This window comes from Mesoplodon densirostris, chromosome 4 (genome assembly GCF_025265405.1).
Source record: "Mesoplodon densirostris isolate mMesDen1 chromosome 4, mMesDen1 primary haplotype, whole genome shotgun sequence".
Taxonomy (NCBI): Eukaryota; Metazoa; Chordata; class Mammalia; order Artiodactyla; family Ziphiidae; genus Mesoplodon; species Mesoplodon densirostris.
The window spans coordinates 147,073,710-147,093,056 of NC_082664.1; the positions used below are offsets into that span (position 1 = coordinate 147,073,710).

General features: G+C 52.8%; 1 protein-coding gene across 3 annotated transcripts; it reads right to left on the bottom strand.

The window, feature by feature from the left end:
* Positions 1-17,415, bottom strand: IDH2 (isocitrate dehydrogenase (NADP(+)) 2). 3 transcript variants are annotated; one of them, XM_060097388.1, is made up of 11 exons: positions 17,171-17,415; positions 7,506-7,597; positions 6,366-6,531; positions 4,628-4,788; positions 4,400-4,543; positions 3,296-3,432; positions 2,957-3,108; positions 1,339-1,451; positions 1,067-1,164; positions 878-970; positions 1-400 (listed from the first exon to the last, which is right to left on the bottom strand). In XM_060097388.1, the coding sequence occupies exons 1-11, from the start codon at positions 17,283-17,285 to the stop codon at positions 313-315; spliced, it is 1,359 nt and encodes a 452-aa protein (XP_059953371.1). In that variant the 5' UTR covers positions 17,286-17,415; the 3' UTR covers positions 1-312. The 3 variants fall into 3 exon arrangements, with proteins under 3 accessions (XP_059953371.1, XP_059953372.1, XP_059953373.1); XM_060097389.1 differs by having other exon boundaries at positions 17,333-17,394; XM_060097390.1 differs by lacking the exons at positions 6,366-6,531; positions 7,506-7,597; positions 17,171-17,415 and adding an exon at positions 5,605-5,690.
* Positions 17,416-19,347: the final 1,932 nt, after the last annotated feature.

A 19,347-nucleotide genomic window follows, 5' to 3' on the forward strand; every position in this document is an offset into this window, starting at 1 on the left:
TTTTGTGAAGAGCTTTTTAGTAGCTAAATATGGCACCATGTGTTCCGAGGGCAATATAAATTACAGTATGCAAAACATACCACTGGCTGAGGTAAAACACACTGTTCCTGCCTCATGTCACCATGAGGGGAAACACACAGATACTTTTAAAAACATCTTGCTTATAAAAAAGAGTGTCCCCTAGAAAGGCCTCCAAAGAGGGGTTGTGAGGCTCACCCTCCGCTGCGGGGCATGTCGGGGTTGAGGGGGACCTGTGGCCACCCGCTCGGCCCCAGCCCGGCCGCCACGGCAGCCAGCAGCGCTCCCACCCCGCTACTGCTGGCCCAGAGCTTTGTCCAGGTTGCTCTTGATGGTGTCCAGGAAGTCCGAGGTGTTCAGGAAGTGCTCGTTCAGCTTCACACTGCCAAGAGAGCACCTGCACGTGAGGGCCGCTCCGGCCGGGCCCTCCCAGGGCAGAGTCTGAGCTCAGGCATCCGGACGGCAGCCCCCTCGTGCAGTCATGGGGAGGTCTACAGGCCAGAGGCACCTGGAGCCAATGGTCAAAAGGCCACAGGAAACTCGGCAGGAACCCAGTAAGGCCTGTCTTTGCTTTTCCAGGTGAGTGGGCAACTAGGTACAAGCTCTCTGGGGAGAAGCTGGGAGACGGGTGCAGCAGGGGATGGAAACATTCTGAGCAACTAGCCTCAGGGATGGGGACCCACTCGCTATGCCTGGTGTGCGGAGGCTGGCCCGAGCCATCCCCCAGGCCATGGACCTGTCCTGCCCCCAGCAGCTAAGTTAACTCAGGAGGAGGCCTCTAAGAAGGACCCTGGGCTTCTTTCCACCTGACCCCGAGGTCCCAGAAGGCCAGCCCTGCCCTCTACCCCAGGCCACCCACTTGCTGAGGCCATGGATACAGCCCGCCAGGTCCTTGGTCATGGCTCCACTCTCCACTGTCTCGACGCACACCTTCTCCAGGGTCTGGGCAAACCTGCAGGGAACAGGGCGGAGCGAGACCCCAGCTGTGTGGAGCCAGGGCCCAGATCCAGCTGCCCAGATCCAGCTCAGGCCCTCCCTCTGCACTCACCTGATCAGGTCCTGGTTTCCGTCCAACTTCCCCCGGTGCTCCAGGCCACGCGTCCAGGCAAAGATGCTAGCGATAGGGTTGGTGCTGGTAGGCCGGCCCTGGGGGAAGAGGTCGCAGGGGCATGAAGAGCCAACCAGCCAACAAGAGGGCCACCTGGACACAGCTGCCCACCTCTAGACTGACAGGACCAGGCCCGTGCTCCCAGCCCTCAGGGCCAGTGGGCTCGGGCCCCGGGGGCAGATGGGACACGCGGCCACGGTCCTCGCGCTCACCTTCTGGTGCTCCCGATAGTGGCGGGTGACCGTCCCATGAGCAGCCTCAGCCTCAACGGTCTTCCCATCCGGGCAGATCAGCACGGACGTCATCAGGCCAAGGGAGCCAAAGCCTGCAGAGTAGGAAGACCTCTCGGTGCCGGCACCTTTCCTCGGGCCACTGGGGTTGAGCCCACCTGCCCTCCTGCTGTTGTAGCTGCTTCCTTGCTATGTCTCCACCCACCCCCACCTATAACTGGGAGAACAGAGACTGTTTCAGGCTTGTCTACCCTTGTCCTAGGTCTCCAGGGCCCAGTACAGGGCAGAGGGGCACTCAGAGGTGGCTGTCATCAGCCTGTTAGCATAATTCTGCATCCCCTACCTCCAGGTGCCCCAGAGTCTATGGCCCCCCCAGGGCATAAGATCCCCCCAAATTCTGCCCACCCACCCTGGCTGGTGACCAGGAGGCTCATTCAAGCAGAAAGAATAAAGCCTGCAGCCAGCTGTTTCACAGTGATCACTTTATCTGCTCTTTCAGGCCACTTTAAAGCTTTGTGATTTATTTCCAAGTTTTCCCAAATTCCAGATGTCAAGCTTTTCTGTGGCCAAGGTCTCCTAGTTTTCAAAAGCACCCCACAGCACCAAAATAAGAATTCTGAATGCCCAAGAAAGAAAAAGTGGGCAACTTCTAGTGGAAAATTATTTGTGTAAGACTTTTTGCTGCTGGGGCAGAGGAAGGGGGAATCCCTTCTCCATTTGCACCTGGGACCTTCACACTCACCAATCTTCATACACTTAAGGGTAACTTTCATGCCTTTCTCTTGTCTGCTAGGGCTTTTCATGCTCCCATCCTAGATGGGAATTGTTCTAGTGAGAGGATCACACCAAACTTTTCAAAATAAAGTCAAAAGTTTTTATAAAGCACTGAGACCCTCTGCCTTTTCATCACAACCTGGCGTGGGCTTCACGTTTCTCCTTATCAGGAGCTAGACCTCGCCCCCCCTCACAGAGCCTGGTTTCTCTTCCACTCGCTATGGATACATGTTGCCTCCTCCCACTATCCTTCCTGCTCTCATTCCCAATACAACTGGGCTATTTCTTTCTGTTCTTCTCTAACGGCTTCACGCAGGCTTTCTGCTGCACCCCAACTTGTGTTTCAGGATGCTCTGGGGCCTGGGGGTTTGCCATCATCCCCAGTATTCTCCTACATCCAAAAGGTTTACTGTGCAAAACAAATTCTCTGTAATTTAAAGAGCATCCGGTTGTGCTTACTCCCCTTTTTCTACTAGAGCCAAACCTAGTCCAAACCTGGAGCCAAGCAGAGTCACTTGGCCCTTTCATGGACAGGAACCACCTCGGGGCTGACACATCTAGCCCTTTAGGACCTGAATTCCTACGTCCTCCTTCCTCTGGAATGGCAGCCTTAGTAATACCCCGGTCCAAAGCTAACTTAGGATCCTTCCTCACTCAAACTCCAGGGAGCCCCTGGTCCCTGCTGTCCACAGGAGACCCTGGAATGAGCAGGCGAGCCCCAGTCCTGCTGCTCCGCTAGAGAAGTGTTCTCCCCAAAGGAGAAAATCCCCCCAGCTGGGGAAAAACAACAGTCCATCCCCGCACGGAGCAGGGGATGCCAGCGTACCTTGGGCCAGGATGTCTGACTGCACGTCTCCGTCGTAGTTCTTGCAGGCCCACACAAAGCCGCCCGAAGACTTGAGGACCTGAGCCACCATGTCGTCAATGAGGCGGTGCTCGTACCAGATCTTATTCTTGTCGAACTCAGTCTTGTAGTGCCTGGGAGCAAAAGGGCCTGTTGTGGGGAGAGGGCGGGAGGCTGACAGGTTGGGGATCCCTCCCTGAGCCTCTGAGCTGAGACAGGTGCACTGGGACAGCCATCTCCCTGGGTGGGTAAGGGCGGCTGAGGGGACAGGGAAGAAGGGCCATGGCGTCCCTGAGAAGTATTAAAGGGAAAGGCCATTACTTCTCAAAGATCTCCTGGAAGATGTCCTTGAAGCGCCCGTCATAGGCTTTCAGAATGGTGTTCTTGGTGCTCATGTAGAGTGGCCACTTCTTCTGGATGGCATACTGGAAGCAGCTGTGCGCAAAACCCGAGATGGACTGCAGGGAGAGAGAGGTCAGAGAGAGGTCCCTGGTGTGGTCCCCCAGGGCAGGCCCAGGCCCTGGGAACAGCATCCCTTCCCTCCACAGGACCCTCGCAGGCAGCTGGGGTTAACCCAGCATCCCTGGAGTGAGCATCTGTTGTTTCTACTGGCCCAGCATCCCCCTCCCAATTTCTGGGAGTAGCCCCACCAACTGCTTTGGAAAGCTACCACCCGCCCCACTTCTTAGACCATATGGCTGGGGTGGGGCTAATGCCCTCAGCCCACCTGCCCATCTCTAGACTTGATAGTGTGTCCTGGGCTTATCCAATCAGAGCCCTTCCTCCCCTGGGCCTCCATGATTGTCTCAGAGATGGCCATGTGACCCAGGCCTGTACTTTTGCTGGAATCATGAGCAAAAAGGCACTTTTCCGGGACTTCCCTGGTGGTCCAGTGGTTAAGACTCCACACTTCCACTGCAGGGGGCACGGGTTCGATCCCTGGTCCGGGAACTAAGATCCTGAATGCCACAGCGCAGCCAAAAAAAAAAAAAAAAGCAGGGCTCTTTTCTGATAGGGTAGCCAGGCTGGCAGCGATAAGCCTGGAGCTACTGGTGGCCATTTCCTCACAGTCTGAGAATGAGCCCAACCACAGAGGAAAGGAAAGCCAAGAGATGGGGGTAGGGAGGGGAAGAAGTGCTTACCCAGTTCGCTGTAAGCCCAGAGTTGACAACCAATATGCCCCCAAGGACGCACCCGAGAGGGAGTGCAGGAATGGTGGGGAGCACAAGCGCCTGGCTGGGCAGGAGTGGGACAGCCCTCCACACCGGGCCCACTGCAGGGGCCTCGGAACACACCTAAGATGCATTTGCTCTCAGGCCTCAGACCTTCAGGCCACCGATGCAGGACTAGTCAGAACCACCAACCAGATGTGGCTGGAGACAGAGAGACAGGTGTGGGGGAGGGAGCCGGGGAGCCGCTGCTCACCTCATCCGTGTTGTACATGCCCATGCCCACGCCACCGGCGGGGAAGCTGTACACCTCCCACTCCTTAGCTCCGCTGCCGTCCTTTGGGGTGAAGACGATCTTGAATGTGCCGGCCCGGTCAGCCACAAAGTCTGTGGCCTTGTACTGCAGAGGTGAGAGGATGGCTCAGACCAAGTGCTCCAGATGCAGGACCCAGGCCCTTGGAGCCCCACTCCCACTGTGGCCGACCTGGTCGCCGTGGGCGTGCCTGCCAATGGTGATGGGCTTGGTCCAGCCAGGGACAAGGCGTGGGATGTTTTTGCAGATGATGGGCTCCCGGAAGACAGTCCCCCCGAGGATGTTCCGGATGGTTCCATTGGGACTCTTCCACATCTTCTTCAGCTTGAACTCTATGAGGACAAAGATGAAGTGGCCCCACTGCAGTCCCCACCTTCCAACCAGAATTTGAACCCCAAGCAAGAACACATCCAGATGGGGGTCCTAAAAATCATCTGGGGGGAAGCAGCAGCAGAGTCTAGAGTGTGCACATGGGCTCCCAAATCAGATTTCCTGGCTTCAAGGTCCAGCTGTGGCACTACCTCTGACTGTCAGCCTTAGGCAAGTGGCTGAACTTAAGCCATAAGATGAAACTGTTGATAAAACACCTGGCCTTTTGGGTTGTTGTGAGGATTAAATGCATGCATGTGTAAAGTACCTAGAACAGTGGCTGGCACATGGTAAGGCCTCTGTCAGTTATTTTATATATATATATATACTTTTTTTTTCTTTGGCTGCACCGGGTCTTAGTTGTGGCACGTGGGATCTTCATTGCCACATGCAGGATCTTCAGTTGCAGCATGCAGGATCTTTAGTTGTGGCATGCATGTGGGATCTAGTTCCCTGACCAGGGATTGAACCTGGGCCCCCTGCATTGGGAGCATGGAGTCTTAGCCACTGGACCACCAGGGAAGTCCCTTCTGTCAGTTATTATTATTCCCACATCACACTTGGACGTAGCTGTCAGATGAACCTGGCAGTGTATGGCCTCACTCCAGATGCTCTAGTTCTAGCCCCAGCGCTGCCACTCACCGCCGGGTTCAGCCTAAATTACTAAGACTGTGACCCTCTACTTCCTTGTCCATAAAGTGGGGATGTATGAATCCCAGGGTTCAGGAGAAATAAAAGAAAACCAGCTGAAAGCGCTTAGCACTAAAATGATTCCATACCCTAAAGTCGGGAACAACCTGCATGACAGGAGGAGGCCTGCAGAGTCTGGAGATGTGTCTTGAAGGTTTCCTTCAGGCCCCTCATACTGCAGGAAATGGGGAGACAGAACTCTGCAAGTTCTGAAACCACCCTTTCTTGAATTTCCCAAACCCGGATCCTTTACCCACACACTGGTGCCATTTCATGGAACCCTCGAGAACAACCCCCAGAACCGAGGACCAGCAGCCAGTCCAAGCCTGATGGGGCACTTCTCTGAGACCGCTCCACGGCCACAGAGGCAGAGGGCAGACCTGCAGTGCCAAGACGGTGGCGGGACACGAGGGACGTTCCGAGGCTCTGAAGGACACAGGCCTGACACCCAGCACTACCCTGGACAGAGGTGGCCCCAGAGTCTCTCTGTAAACCTGCCTGCAAAGCAGTCCAGGAGGCCAGAGGGGGCAGGCTGCCCAAAGAGGCTGTCCTCACTGTGACAGTGTCAGCATCAGCTTCCTCCTTCTCCTCTCTGTGACCGGTGACACCCACACTGGCCAGAGCCACACGGCACAGCAGAAACACCGCCAGCCTGGGAGCAGGGGACACAGACCCTGGCCCCAGCTTTGCCACCCCCAACTGTGGAACCTAGGCCAGCCCTCAACCTCCCCTCCCCAGCCTCCTCCACAGGGACCTTGGAGGCTCCGCTGTGTGCTGGGCATTCGCAGGGAGACCAGGGTCATGTCCCAGCCCCCACTGTCCCAGCCGCCCGCCCCCGTGCCCCTCGCACCTTCCACACGGGCCTCGTCAGGGGTGATGGTAGCACACTTGACAGCCACACTGTACTTCTGGGTGGCCAGCGCAGAGTCGATGGTGACCTGATCATTGGTCTGGTCACGGTTTGGGAGCCCCAGGTCAAAATACTTGAGCTGGACGTCCACATGGGGCAGGATGAGCTAGAGACAGACGGCCGGGGCCTGGCATCAGCCCAGATGACTGTGACTCAGGGGCATGTGGGGACGGTGGCAGGGGACACCCCATCAGGGCGTGGAAGAGGAAAGGCCAGCGGTGGGCTGGCCAAAGCTGGCAAGAGGCCGGGCTCTGGAGAGAGGCCGGCAGACCAGGCTGCAGCCTCTCGGAGGGCTCATCCCCTAGCGTGGACCACACCCCCCCTGCAGTAGCCAGCCCATCAATTCAGCCAAACCCCAACTCCAAGTGCATCTAGGGTTCTCTATACAGCGGGTTCCCTCTTCTTCCCCACTCAGAAGTGGTGATTCTCAACCTTCTTCTTGAGGACAGGCACATGGACAATGTGCTCTCCCAGGCAGACCCAGCCCACAGCAACTCGGAGCCCAAGCAGCCACCCTGGGAACCATCTGCCATGGTGGCTCAAACATATCACTGTCCTCCAACAGACCCCACGCCATGACTCGCGATGACATCCTTGAACCGCTAAGGAAAGGTTAATGATGTGGTCCCCCCACATTCCGGCCCTGTTCTTCTCTCACTCCCTCAAGGAAGCACATAGGAATGTAGGGGATCAAGATGACACATTCAACTATACTCCAATAAAAAATAAATTGAAAAAAAGAAAAGAAGAAACTCCCGAAGGATAGTCAACTCATGCTGAAACACGAGTTTGTTTGAAAAAACAAAAAAACGACATGATACAGGGTCAGGCTTGAATCTGCACAAATTTTTAAAAACATGCTGGCTTTGGCACGTGACACAGATGGCTGAGGACAGTCCCCTGCCTGACGTCATAAGAGCCATGAGTGGCTTGGACATGACAGCAGGGTGGACGGAAGGGGAAAAACAGGACTGCTCCTGCCCACCAGGGTGACGGGTGAACCCTGGGGACCCGAAGTGGGGACCGAACACTGAGCCCGGCCGGCCATGTGAAAGGCCGCCCGCTTCGGGAGGGAACTACCTTCTCCTTGATGAACTGCCAGATAATACGGGTCATCTCATCGCCGTCCATCTCCACCACTGGCTTCGCCACCTTGATCCTCTTGTCGGCATCTAGGACCAGACACACATAGCACATCACACCCCTGGGGAGGCTGGTGGGGGAGCCCCTCTCCTCTCCGGCCAGACCCACCCTTCACTATGGAGGGAGGAGTGTCAGCCAGGGCCCAGCTGCCCAGCATTCACTCCCCCTCCTGCAGGAGCAGCTCCGAGACCACCCAGGGGAGCTGGATCCCCCACTGAGTCTGGCCAGCTGGGACTAGCCAGATGCCAGCCTGGCCAGTCAGATCCTTTCCCCTGGAACCTGACAGCAGAGGAGACCAACACAGAGAATGAGAGCGAGCTGGGGTCACCTTGTCAAGCAGCAAGCCGGGCAGAGGTTGCCTTCGGCTGCTGCCACCCAGTTCCCCAGGGCAGCCCGGAATTCCCTCTTGTCCCATCCCTGCAATTCTATGAGCTACCCCGTGTCCTTCCAAAAACTTCCTCTAACTGTTGCTTGCAACCTGAGAGCCTGACTAACATGAAGCGAGCAGGGAAACTGTATAGATCACCTCCCATGGGCCTGAGGGTGTACAATACCCTTCACATTTAATCCTCTGAACCACTCCCAAGGGGAGTACAGTAAGTCCCCTACATACGAACCTTCAAGTTGTGAACTTACAAAGATGCGAACGTGCATTTGCATGTCCAATCACGTAAGTTAGCTCATGTGTCTAGTGTACATTGTCACATGCTCACACCCTCTACAAGTGGGTGTGCTTTTGTGTACTTTACTGTACAGTACTGTATAGAGTGCAGTAGTGCAGTATCTTTATTTCAAGCCCAGGATATGAATGAGTGAAACTGCAGCTCGCCCTCCGTCTCCTGTTGCTGACGATCCTTCAGCTCTACCATCTCCCACCTCCTCTCCCTCCTCCAGTCAGTAACTTCTTGCCTGTTCACTCGATGCCAGTCCCTGGACGTCAGCTGTTGCACTGTACTACCGTACTTTTCAAGGTACTGTACTGCAAGATTAAAAATGTTTTCTTTATTTCTTGTGTGTTTGTTTTTTATGTATTATTTGTGTGAAAAGTATTATAAACCTATTACATTACAGAACTAGAGAGCCGATTTTGTTAGTTGGGTACCTAGGCTAACTTTGTTGGACTTATGAAAAATCGGACTTAGGAACGCGCTCTCTGAACGGAACTCATTCATATGTAAGGGACTTACTGTATCATTATCTCCACTTTAAATGTGAGGAAATTAAGGCTCAGAGAGGTTGTCAGCTCACTGCCAAAGCTCACACAGCTTGAAAACAGCAGATCCAGGAAGATCCACACCTTCCTTGATGGGCACCTGGGAATGGAATGCAGAAGCCCTGATCCATGCAGGCTCAGGTCCGCCAGTCCTTCCAGAGATGCATCAGAGGACTGGACGAGTGACTGATCCAGGCCCAGGGAGATGGTGGAGGAGGAAACAGGAGCTGGTGGAGGCTCTTCAAGGAAAGTCTGACTCATGAGAAAAACCAACAGTCTGGGAAGTGAATTCCAAACAAAACTCAAGAAAATCGTCCACGGGACTTCCCTGGAGGTCCAGTGGTTATGACTCCGTGCTTCCAATGCAGGAGGTGCGTGCTCGACCCCCGGTCAGGGAACTAAGATCCCACATGCTGTGGGGCACGGCCCCCAAAAAAAGAAAGAAAATGGCCCGTCCTTGGGCTTCCCTGGTGGCACAGTGGTTGAGAGTCCGCCTGCCGATGCAGGGGATGCGGGTTCGTGCCCCGGTCTGGGAGGATCCCACATGCCGCGGAGCGGCTGGGCCCGTGAGCCATGGCCGCTGAGCCTGCGCGTCCGGAGCCTGTGCTCCGCAACGGGAGAGGCCACAACAGTGAGAGGCCCGCGTACCGCAAACTAAAAAAAAAAAATGGCCCGTCCAATTTATCAGTGCAGGCTGCAGTGGGTGAGGCTTATTGACCCTTAACCTGCAGCAGGGGTACCCAAGCACCAGCATGTGCCTCTGGCCACAGCCTTGGAAGAAACAGCAGCTGCAGAGCACGGCAACAAGATCTATGTGAAACCTACAACCCTGCCTCAGTCACCCCAGGAAGTGTCACCGTCTGCTGAACCCCAGATAAAAGCAGGACCCTGTCCCCAAAGGGGCCCTCCTCAGCCCTTACTTAGGGCCCATTTAGTCTTATGTTACACACAATCCTTACAGATGTAGCTATGGGTCTTTCACCTCACCGAAGATTAGACACAGCAAATCAGAAGAGGGGACAGGATGAAAACCCCAAGTGACATCTGCTAGGCTGACAGCAAGGGACAGAAGCCTGTGAAAAGCAGGCCTAGAAAAATGAAGAAGCATGGCTACCTAGGCTCATGAAAACAAAAGGGACCAAAGCCCAAAAGACCCCAAACACATCACTGTCCTATGAAACACACCACTGCCATGACTCATGATGACATCCCGACCCGCTAAGAAAAAGGTGAATTATGTGCAGCAGAATGACTCACTTTCCGAAGATGTGCAAACAGATTTTTTTTTTTTCTTAATCTAAAAGGGAAGAAAAATGAGACCCAGGAAGCATGGCGTGTGTCAGGGTCAGGATAGGCCTCACCTGTGTCCCAGGGCCCTGGCTCAAGTGCAGCCTCTGGATGCCCTTGTGGGCCATATGTAGAGAAGCAGAAAGCAAACACAGACTCAAAATATTTCATTCCCCAGAAAACATGGTGGACACGGCTGACACTGCTTCAGCTCCTCCCAAGATGCAGTGGGGACTTTGGACCCAAGCTACTAAATTCCTTCAGCATTTCTGGTCTAAAGCTTGAGTGGAAAGAGCTTTAGGACCTGCAGAAAGTCTGTTGGGCTGTTGCGAGCTAGCTTAGTTTTTAGGAGCATCTTCTATGAGTTAATGTGATGAGAGCCGATCAATTTTTTTTTTTAAGGTACCAAGCCTGCAGTAATCAAGTTCCCTAAATAGAGATCCATTTGGGGCCAGTCCTAAAGGGTTCAGCCTCAGCCTGGGCTCTGCTCAAGCTTTGGGTTTCAGGCACAGCAGCTGGTGTCTTTGGACACCACACTCCTCGATGGGGGAGCTCAATATCAAGATCATAGCAGGCAGCCTTCCCAGCTGTGTATGCAGGTGTCAAACCCTCAGAGACCACAGGACCCACTTATTTACAACCAGGTGCTAAGGGTAAGCACCCCTTCCTGAAACACCTAAACACAACAATGCCTGTCCTCAAAGAGTGAGTATGGAAGGGAAAACCTATCAGAAATGGAGAGAGCAAGCAGCGCTGTTATCAAAGTCAGGTGTGCAGCCTCCCTCAAAGCAACTTCCCAGAGGAGCTGGGGACTGGGGGCAGTGATGTGAGTCATAGCAGCAGAGGCTCATTTTGTTTGGCCCAGGTGGTAGGTTTTTTTTTTTAATGTTGCTTAGTGACCAAGGCTTAAAAATCAGGCAATTTCAATAACAACAAAAAAACAAATAACCTGATTAATAAATGGGCAAAGGACTTGAATAGATATTTCTCCAAAAATGGTCAATATGCTCATAAAAAGATGTTCAACGTCACTAATCATTAGGGAAATGCAAATCAAAACCACAAGGAGATACCACTTCACACCCATTAGGATAGCTACTATCAAAAAAACCCAAAGGGCTTCCCTGGTTGTGCAGTGGTTGAGAGTCCGCCTGCCGATGCAGGGGACATGGGTTCGTGCCCCAGTCCGGGAAGATCCCACATGCCGTGGAGCGGCTGGGCCCGTGAGCCATGGCCGCTGAGCCTGCGCGTCTGGAGCTCCGCAACGGGAGAGGCCACAACAGTGAGAGGCCCGCGTACCACACACACACAAAAAAAACAAAACCCAAAAAACAAAAGCCCAAAAAACATAAAGTAACAAATGTTGGTGAGGATGTAAAGAAACTGGAACCCTTGTGCATTGCTGGTGAGAATGTAAAATGGTGCAGCCACTATGGAAAACAGTATGATGGTTCCTCAAAAAAATTAAGAAATAATTAAAAGCAGGGTCTCAAAAATATATTTGTATACCCATGTTCATAACAATTATTCACAATAGCCAAGAGGTGGAAGCAACCCAAGTGTCCACCAACAGATGAATGGATAAACAAAATGTGATATGAACCTTCAAGAGGAGAATAGGACTCTGGGAACTAACCCAGGAAGTTTAAGAAAAACTTTCCTCCAAAAAGTTAAACTATATTCATGATTCCAAGTTTTTTTTCCAAAACTGGGCTGCCCATCACTTCAACATGGATGTACTTGCTTTGAAACTAAAAAAGGAAGTGCTTCCATGTTTAAGTGATGGATCTGGACCTACCTCAATAGCTTTTGCCGCTTGTTCTTTTGTTTCAAACTCCACAAAGACAAATTCCCTTTGGATCATCAGTAGACTTTTAATGTGGTATACTTATATAAACAACATCACCACCTTTCCCAAATACTTTGTTTGTTTGTTCTTTGGAGCAGAAGATCTTTTAATTAAAAAAGCTTCTCTGTTATTTTTAATTACATGCATTATTACTTTTGGTAATTACAATGCAGTTAAACAGCAACAGAGACTTATTTAACCCATTCAGTCAAACTGTGGACCTCATAAGCTGTAACACCTAAAACAATTCTCTATCAGCATATGATAAAACCTTAGGGTGCTTGCTCCTACGGACACTTTATATATTACCCAAATACTTTTTCAATCCAGCTGTGATTAACATTTTTGGGAAATAACTCATGATAAATTAGAAACAGTATTAAATATGTAAGGATTTAATAACTATATCACCTAAGCTTTTCACAATTCCTATACCTTACTCAGAAGGTCAATAGATTTTAACTTGAATTTTTTTTTTAATGTGCTATATACAGACAATGGGATCTTATTCAGCCTTAAAAAGGAAGGAACGCTGACACACTCTACAACATGGAAGAACCGTGAGGGCATTCTGCTAAGTGAAACAAGCCAGTCACAAAAAAACAAATACTGTCTGATTCCACTTATATGAGGTACCTAGAATGGTCAAAATTATAGAAACAGAAAGAAGAATGGTGGTTTCCAGGGGCTGGCGGGGAGAGGAGGAAGGGTAGCTGTTTAATGGGTACAGAGTTTCAGTTCCGCAAGATGAAAAAGCTGCGGAGATCGTTGAACAACAATGTGAATGTATTTTACACTGCTGAACTGCACACATAAAAATGATTAAGATGGAAATTTTTGTTATGCATTTTTTACCACAATAAAAAATAAGAAATTTAAAAATTCTTTAATGTTTAATTTAAACCAGTTCCCCCACCAAAAGAAAAAAAAACAAAAAACAGAGAAGATTTTACATAAAAATCCAGTCCTTCTTGAAGAATGAATCGCTTCGTCCCACTGAGCCCATGCTCACTCCTGGCAAAGATGAAGGATGGGCTGGTATGAGGGCAGCCCCTCGCTCCATTCCAGGCCTGCCACGTGCCCTCCGGAGTGCCCCAAGGCATCGGAGTTTGAGACCTTGCCTGTTGTTTAGCCACTATGGTGGAGACATCCACACCGTCTGCCCCTCTCTGGGAGACAAGAGGTGACAGGTAACCTGAAATTCAAAGAACAGTGGCTGGGCCTCCCTGAAGGCCTCCTAGGGACAGCCACCATGATCTCTTCAGATGACAGGCTGCACAAACACTGTCCTCTTGGCCAGGGTGTGGGATGAAATTACATCAGTCACAAGAGGTCCATTAGGCCAACTCCTAGTACCAAACACCAAGTAAGGATTTCAAAACCCATCCCCAGGGACTTCCCTGGTGATGCAGTGGATAAGACTCCACGCTCCCAATGCAGGGGACCCAGGTTTGATCCCTGGTCAGGGAACTAGATCCCACACGCATGCTGTGACTAAGAGTTTGCATGCCACAACTAAGGAGCCTACATGCCGCAACTAAGGAGCCCTGGAACCGGAACTAAGGAGCCCGCCTGCCGCAACTAAGACCCGGCACCACCAAATATATAAACATTAAAAAACAAAAACAAAACCAGCCCGGTTTCAGTATCTACTTGCTCCTCAAGTAAGTAGACCTAGCCTCCAGGCTAGAGGTCCCTCCCAAGACAGCCACCCCTCCACCCGCTGTCTACTTAACTGAACTGCTTTCATCACATTCCTACCCATGCTGCTGTCAGCAGAAGAGAGGCTGCTCAGCCAGCATGGCCCAGAAGAATGAGGGGGGAAGCCCCCAATTCCCAAGGGCTCAAGAAGGCAGGGCAGCAGTTCTGGAAGAGGCTCTAGTATTTTCTTTGGTGTCATCCTTCACTCCTGCCTTTCTCTTACACCCACATCAAAACCATCAAAAAAACTCTACTGGCTCTTCCATCAAAATTCATCCAGAATCCACCCACGCCAGTACCGCCACCAAGGTCAAAGCCACCATACTCTCTTGCCAGATTCTGACTACGGCCTCCTACCAGGTCCCTGAAGCCAGGATCCTCCTGTTAAAATGTAAATCAGGGCCTCCCTGGTGGCGCAAGTGGTTGAGAGTCCGCCTGCCGATGCAGGGGATACGGGTTCGTGCCCCGGTCTGGGAGGATCCCATATGCCGCGGAGCGGCTGGGCCCGTGGGCCATGGCCGCTGAGCCTGCGCGTCCGGAGCCTGCGCGTCCGGAGCCTGCGCGTCCGGAGCCTGTGCTCCGCAACGGGGGAGGCCGCAACGGTGAGAGGCCCGCATACCGCAAAAAAAAAAAAAAAAAAAAAAAAAAAAAAAAAAAAAAAAAAAAAAAATGTAAATCAGGTCACAACACTCCTCTCAAAACCCTGCAAAGCCGCCTCTTTCACTCAGAGAAGGCCAAAATCCTCAAAAATGGCCTACAAGCCCCCCATGACCTCCACTGCCTGACCTCATGTCCCATCACTCGCCTTCGTGCACTCTGAGCCAGCCTTACTTTCTGCTTCTCCAACAAGCAAAGGTGCCCTCTTGCATCATGACCTTGGCACCCGCAGTCCTCTCTTCCCCTGAACACTAAATGGCCTGCTTCCTTCACTCCCTCAGTACTTCATTCAGTAGGGTTTTTTCTGGCAGCCCTACCCAAACTTTCACCCACACCTTCCTTGCTTATTTGTTCTCCTTAGCTCTTGTCTACTGTCCATCCCCACATTAGAATTTAAGTTCCATAGGGCAGAAATCTTTGTCTCTTATTCCCAGCTCTGTCCCCAGTGTCCCTGGCACAGTGCCTGGCACAGAGGAGAAGCACAATATTTGTTGAATCCATGAATGAATGTCAAGTTATGGTCAATTCGATCTGTGGTAAGGACTGCTCTGCCATAACCTCCTCTTTGGATGAAAAGTACTCCCTCCCCTCCCCCATCCTGGGATGCATTACCACACAGAAGCCAGTGAGTCCTCACCACAAAACTGCACCAGACCATCACAAATGTACATGGGTGGCATCTCTGCCAGTCAATGGGCTCCCTGTCCTGGAGTAGCTCACAGTTTATCATGTGTTAATATTTGCAATCCGCTGGCATTTTAAACATGGTTTACACAAGTGTAAACTCCAGGGCGCCGGCCACAGAGGCTGGTTTCCAGTAATCAGACAGCAGTGTCCAGCACCCCATCCTGGAATCAGTGAAAGAGGCCTCAGCCTCACATAAAGGATCTGGAGGCAGGCCCCAAGCCTTTCTAGAGGCTTTTCCTCATAAACCTACTGGGCCTAAACACGACCACCCAAAAATAGCTCTGATGGGATAGCTGTGGTCCTATCTGATGTGGATGAAACAAGGCTCAGTGGAGAACACACAACTCTACTGGTGGGTCTGCAAAACTGAACAATCACTAAATAATTTCCTCTGGAATCTAAGAGTGCAGGCAAATCACCAAGATGTGAAAAGTTAAGGGACAGGGTGAGGAAATGAAGAAGTTCCCAGACTAGGAGTTGAGCCAAGGAAGGATAGATAATTCTCCCACGGAGCTGTCTCCCTCACTGCCCCAAACTAACTTAATCAGAACCACCACCAGCAGTCGCTGGAGGCCTATGAGTTGCAAAACTAGAAGGAGACACATGTGGGAATTACCTGGCAGCAAAAACACAAGAGTTATTTTAGCCAAAGCATATTCTTTCCTTGTCATCAAGGGGAATGCCAAGTATTCTGTCTCCAGCAGTGTTGCCAAGTAACAAGTTAGCAGAGGTCACAATTGTACAGTCTCATGTCCAGCTCAAACACCAGGCCTTCTCCTCGTTAATAACCAACCCCACTTGGGGGCTTCTGGAAGGACCTGAAACTGATTGCTCTTTTCATGTGTTATCAAAATTCAGGCCTCAAAGGGGCTTTTCTTGTTTGTGTGGGTTTTTTTTGTTTCTTTTTTTACCATCAGTGCAGAAAAAAAAAAAAAAAAAAGGAGAATTGGAGAATGTATCTAACTTCCACCATATTTTGCTGAAGGTGGTACTATATGGGAAACTTTTTTGGGGCCTGGGGACACTTAGAACCTCGAGTTGCAGGGCCGACTCCTTAGAGATAAATCCCATGTGAAAAACAGAAATGCCCCTTTCTCCTTGAAAGGGGAGGTGGGGTGCTGGGGCTCTTCTCAGCTCTGGTCAGCTGCTTCCACACTAGGTTAAAGATTACCTACTCTAGCAGTAAGACCAGCTTGCCTGGGCCCCACCCCCTCCTCCTCACTCCAGGCAGCTGCTGGCCAGGTCAGGATAGGGGTTTCCGTGGCAACAGGCATTCGACAGAGTCAAGGGACATACATTCCCTGTCTCTTGTAGCTGGCGATGGAGAGCCAGGGGGCCGACCAATGCCAGACCTGGCAGCCTGCCTTGGTAATGGAAGTTCAGGCTACCTCTTGCTTATTATGCCCTGCTTATTAAGACTATTGTCTTCTCTCCTAAGCAGGAAACTAAGGGTATCACAGAAGCTGTGACGAACGATTTGGGAAAGTGACATTTTGGCGCGGCTGCCGGGTCTCCCCTGTCGGGTGAGCGGGGCAGGGCCAAGGAGCAGCTCAGGAGCGGGCTGGCGAGAAGAGGCAGGTCAAGCCAAGGAGAGGCCCCAGGATGGAGCTTCAAATGCGTCGACAAGGAGAATGCGGGCGTCCAAAGCGAAAATAAAAAGGAGACTCCTCCATCTGTCGCGTAAAAGGCTCCAAAAATAGCTGACGAGGGCCTGACAGCGAGGAGGGATCACTGCGCGCCCGGGTGAGAAGGCAGGGGAAGTGGATACCTCCTCCTTCCCCTCCTTTGTCTGAGCAGGGACAGCGCCGGGACCCTCCCTCACTCGCGTGGAGCGGGCCAGGCGCTCCAGCACCCACTCGGTTGCTTTGTCTCCCTCCAGGGTCGCAGGGCGGGCAGAATACCCTCCGAGCCCGGGATACCCCCTGCACCCCCTGCAGGAAAATCTGGGGGCGCGGGGCAGTAGGACCGGCATCGCCCGGGCCACCAGTTGCCACCTTCCTTCAAGTCCTTCCCCCGCCCCCCGCGACTGGCACGGCCTGGAAGGTGGGTCAGGGGAGCACGTCCCCGTCCGCCGGCTCTTTGTGTGCCCTAACCCGCCGTCCCCGGCTCGCGAGCGTCCCGGGTCGCGCTCGCTAGTCCCCGCCCGGAAGGACGCCACGTCGCGGTGCCAGGCGCGCACCCCGCCCGGACCCTCCTCGTGGCACTCACAGTGGCGCCGCGGCTGCTCTTGCAAGCTGGGGGCTGTCACGGCTGCCGGCGCCCAGGCCGGCCCGGAACCGGAGGCTCTACAGAGCAAGCGTACAACCCGCAGGTAACCAGCCATTCCGAGCGGGTGGGGGGTCGGACTGGCTGGCGAGCGAGCGAACGAACCGGGATAGGCGAGATCCTAGCGCCGGCCACTGCTCCCGGCTGCCTGGCGGCGGGCTACGAGGCCTGCCAAGCGCGGGCTGAGCGGGCAGGGCCGGGGCGGGACTGCCGGGGCCCGCCACCCTATTGGGCCTCGCCGGGAGGAGGCGGGGCCGGGAGGGGCCGGACTCCTCCTTGGGCCCTGCACCAGCCCGGACCCCGCCCCCGCGCCCGGTGCGCGCTTCCCTGGGCACGGCGGAAAGATCAGCGCTACTGAAGCGAGAGAGGGGTGAGACCCACCGGGACCCGGGAGCTGGGGGTGGGAACTGGAGGATTAGGGGAGCCGTTAGCGAGGAAAAACCCTCTCTCCAGGATGCCCTATTTAAACCAGAGTGTCAATTGGTGACACATCAGCTCAAGCCCCAAAAGGCAAATCTGAACAAACTCCTGCGTCCTTCGCGTTGGCTGGGCTGAAACTCCAAGGCGCATTAACCAGTGCGCGTTCCGCGTTCTTGAACTAAGATCGTGGTCACCTCGGGTCTCCTCACATTCGTTCTCATATAGGAGTATCCCCTCCACGCGTTAGGTAGACTGACCCGAGTCAAGACTTGAAATCCCGGGCTTCCCTGGTGGCGCAGTGGTTGAGAGTCCTCCTGCCGATGCAGGGGACACGGGTTCGTGCCCCGGTCCGGGAAGATCCCACATACCGCGGAGCGGCTAGGCCCGTGAGCCATGGCCGCTGAGCCTGCGCGTCCGGAGCCTGTGCTCTGCAACGGGAGAGGCCACAACAGTGAGAGGCCCGCGTACCGCAAAAAAAAAAAAAAAAAAAAAAAAAAGAGTTAAATCCCTCTGCTTCTCACCAGAAGGTCAAGCTGCTAGTCCCCGAAGTCATTAAGCGTAGCCAGAGTCTGTTTCCTCCTTTCCAAGATGGGAACTAGTTAACAGCAACAGGGCTGCCAGGAGACTTGGGTGAAATAACGTATGTTAAAGACTTGGGACACACCCTGTGCTCAACGACAACCAACGATGCTTGTCAGACAGTACTCAGGCAAACGGTTCCATTTTTTGCCTGCTTTCATACAAAAGACAATACCGACTGGTTCTGCCATAAACAACCAAAGTCTCTCTCTCTCTCTTCACTCATCTTCTTGAAATGAGACACCAGTTGGGGCTGGGTTTTATTTAGAAAAATCTGACCCCAGCCCCCCACTTTCCCAGCTACACCAACCCACTCGAATGCTAGCCACCTCTTTCTGCCCTGTATTCCCAGCTCTCCCCTTCATTGCCTCAGAGTCAACATTGCAGATGGAGCTGGGCCAGGAAAGCGACCTTGAATTACTGACTTCAAAGCTTCCTTCTCCCTGTCTCAGCCAGGCAAAGCTACTACTTTGGCTCAGAGATCTAGTAGACTGGGCCCAAGGGGAGGCTGTTCTGGGGCCACCCCCAAAGTCTGAGGCTTCATTCAAAGGCCTAACCTTGAGCCAGCATGTCCTAGAATGACCCATTATCCCTTTCATTCTGTTCCAATTCTCTTGCTCAAAACACAAGCAGAGGGACTTCCCTGGTGGCGCAGTGGTTAAGAATCCACCTGCCAATGCAGGGGACGCAGGTTTGATCCCTGGTCTGGGAAGATCCCACATGCTGCGGAGCAACTAAGCCCATGTGTCACAACTACTAAGCCTGTGCTCTAGAGCCTTCAAGCCACAACTACTGAGCCCACACGCCACAACTACTGAAGCTCGTGCACCTAGAGCCCATGCTCCACAACAAGAGAAGCCACCACAATGAGAAGCCCACACACCACAAAGAAGAGTAGTCCCCGCTTGCTGCAACTAGAGAAAGTCTGCACGCAGCAACGAAGACCTAACACAGCCAAAAAACAAAACATTAAAAAAAACAAAACACAAGCAGAGACCATGGAAGCCTCTGGTATTTGGCTTTCATGCCATCCTAGTGTTATCAGGTACCAAGGCCTCAGTGTCTATACCTATAAACTGGGAGGATGACTGCTCCCCCAGGCTCCTTTTGGCCCAAACAAT

Excerpts from the sequence above, each read along its gene's own strand:
- IDH2 (XM_060097388.1), bottom strand. The coding sequence starts at position 17,285 with ATGGCTGGTTACCTGCGGGTTGTACGCTTGCTCTGTAGAGCCTCCGGT. Across the intron at positions 4,544-4,627 it reads GGCACGCCCACGGCGACCAG|TACAAGGCCACAGACTTTGT; the intron begins GTCGGCCACAGT and ends TCACCTCTGCAG. Across the intron at positions 3,109-3,295 it reads TTCCAGGAGATCTTTGAGAA|GCACTACAAGACTGAGTTCG; the intron begins GTAATGGCCTTT and ends TTTTGCTCCCAG.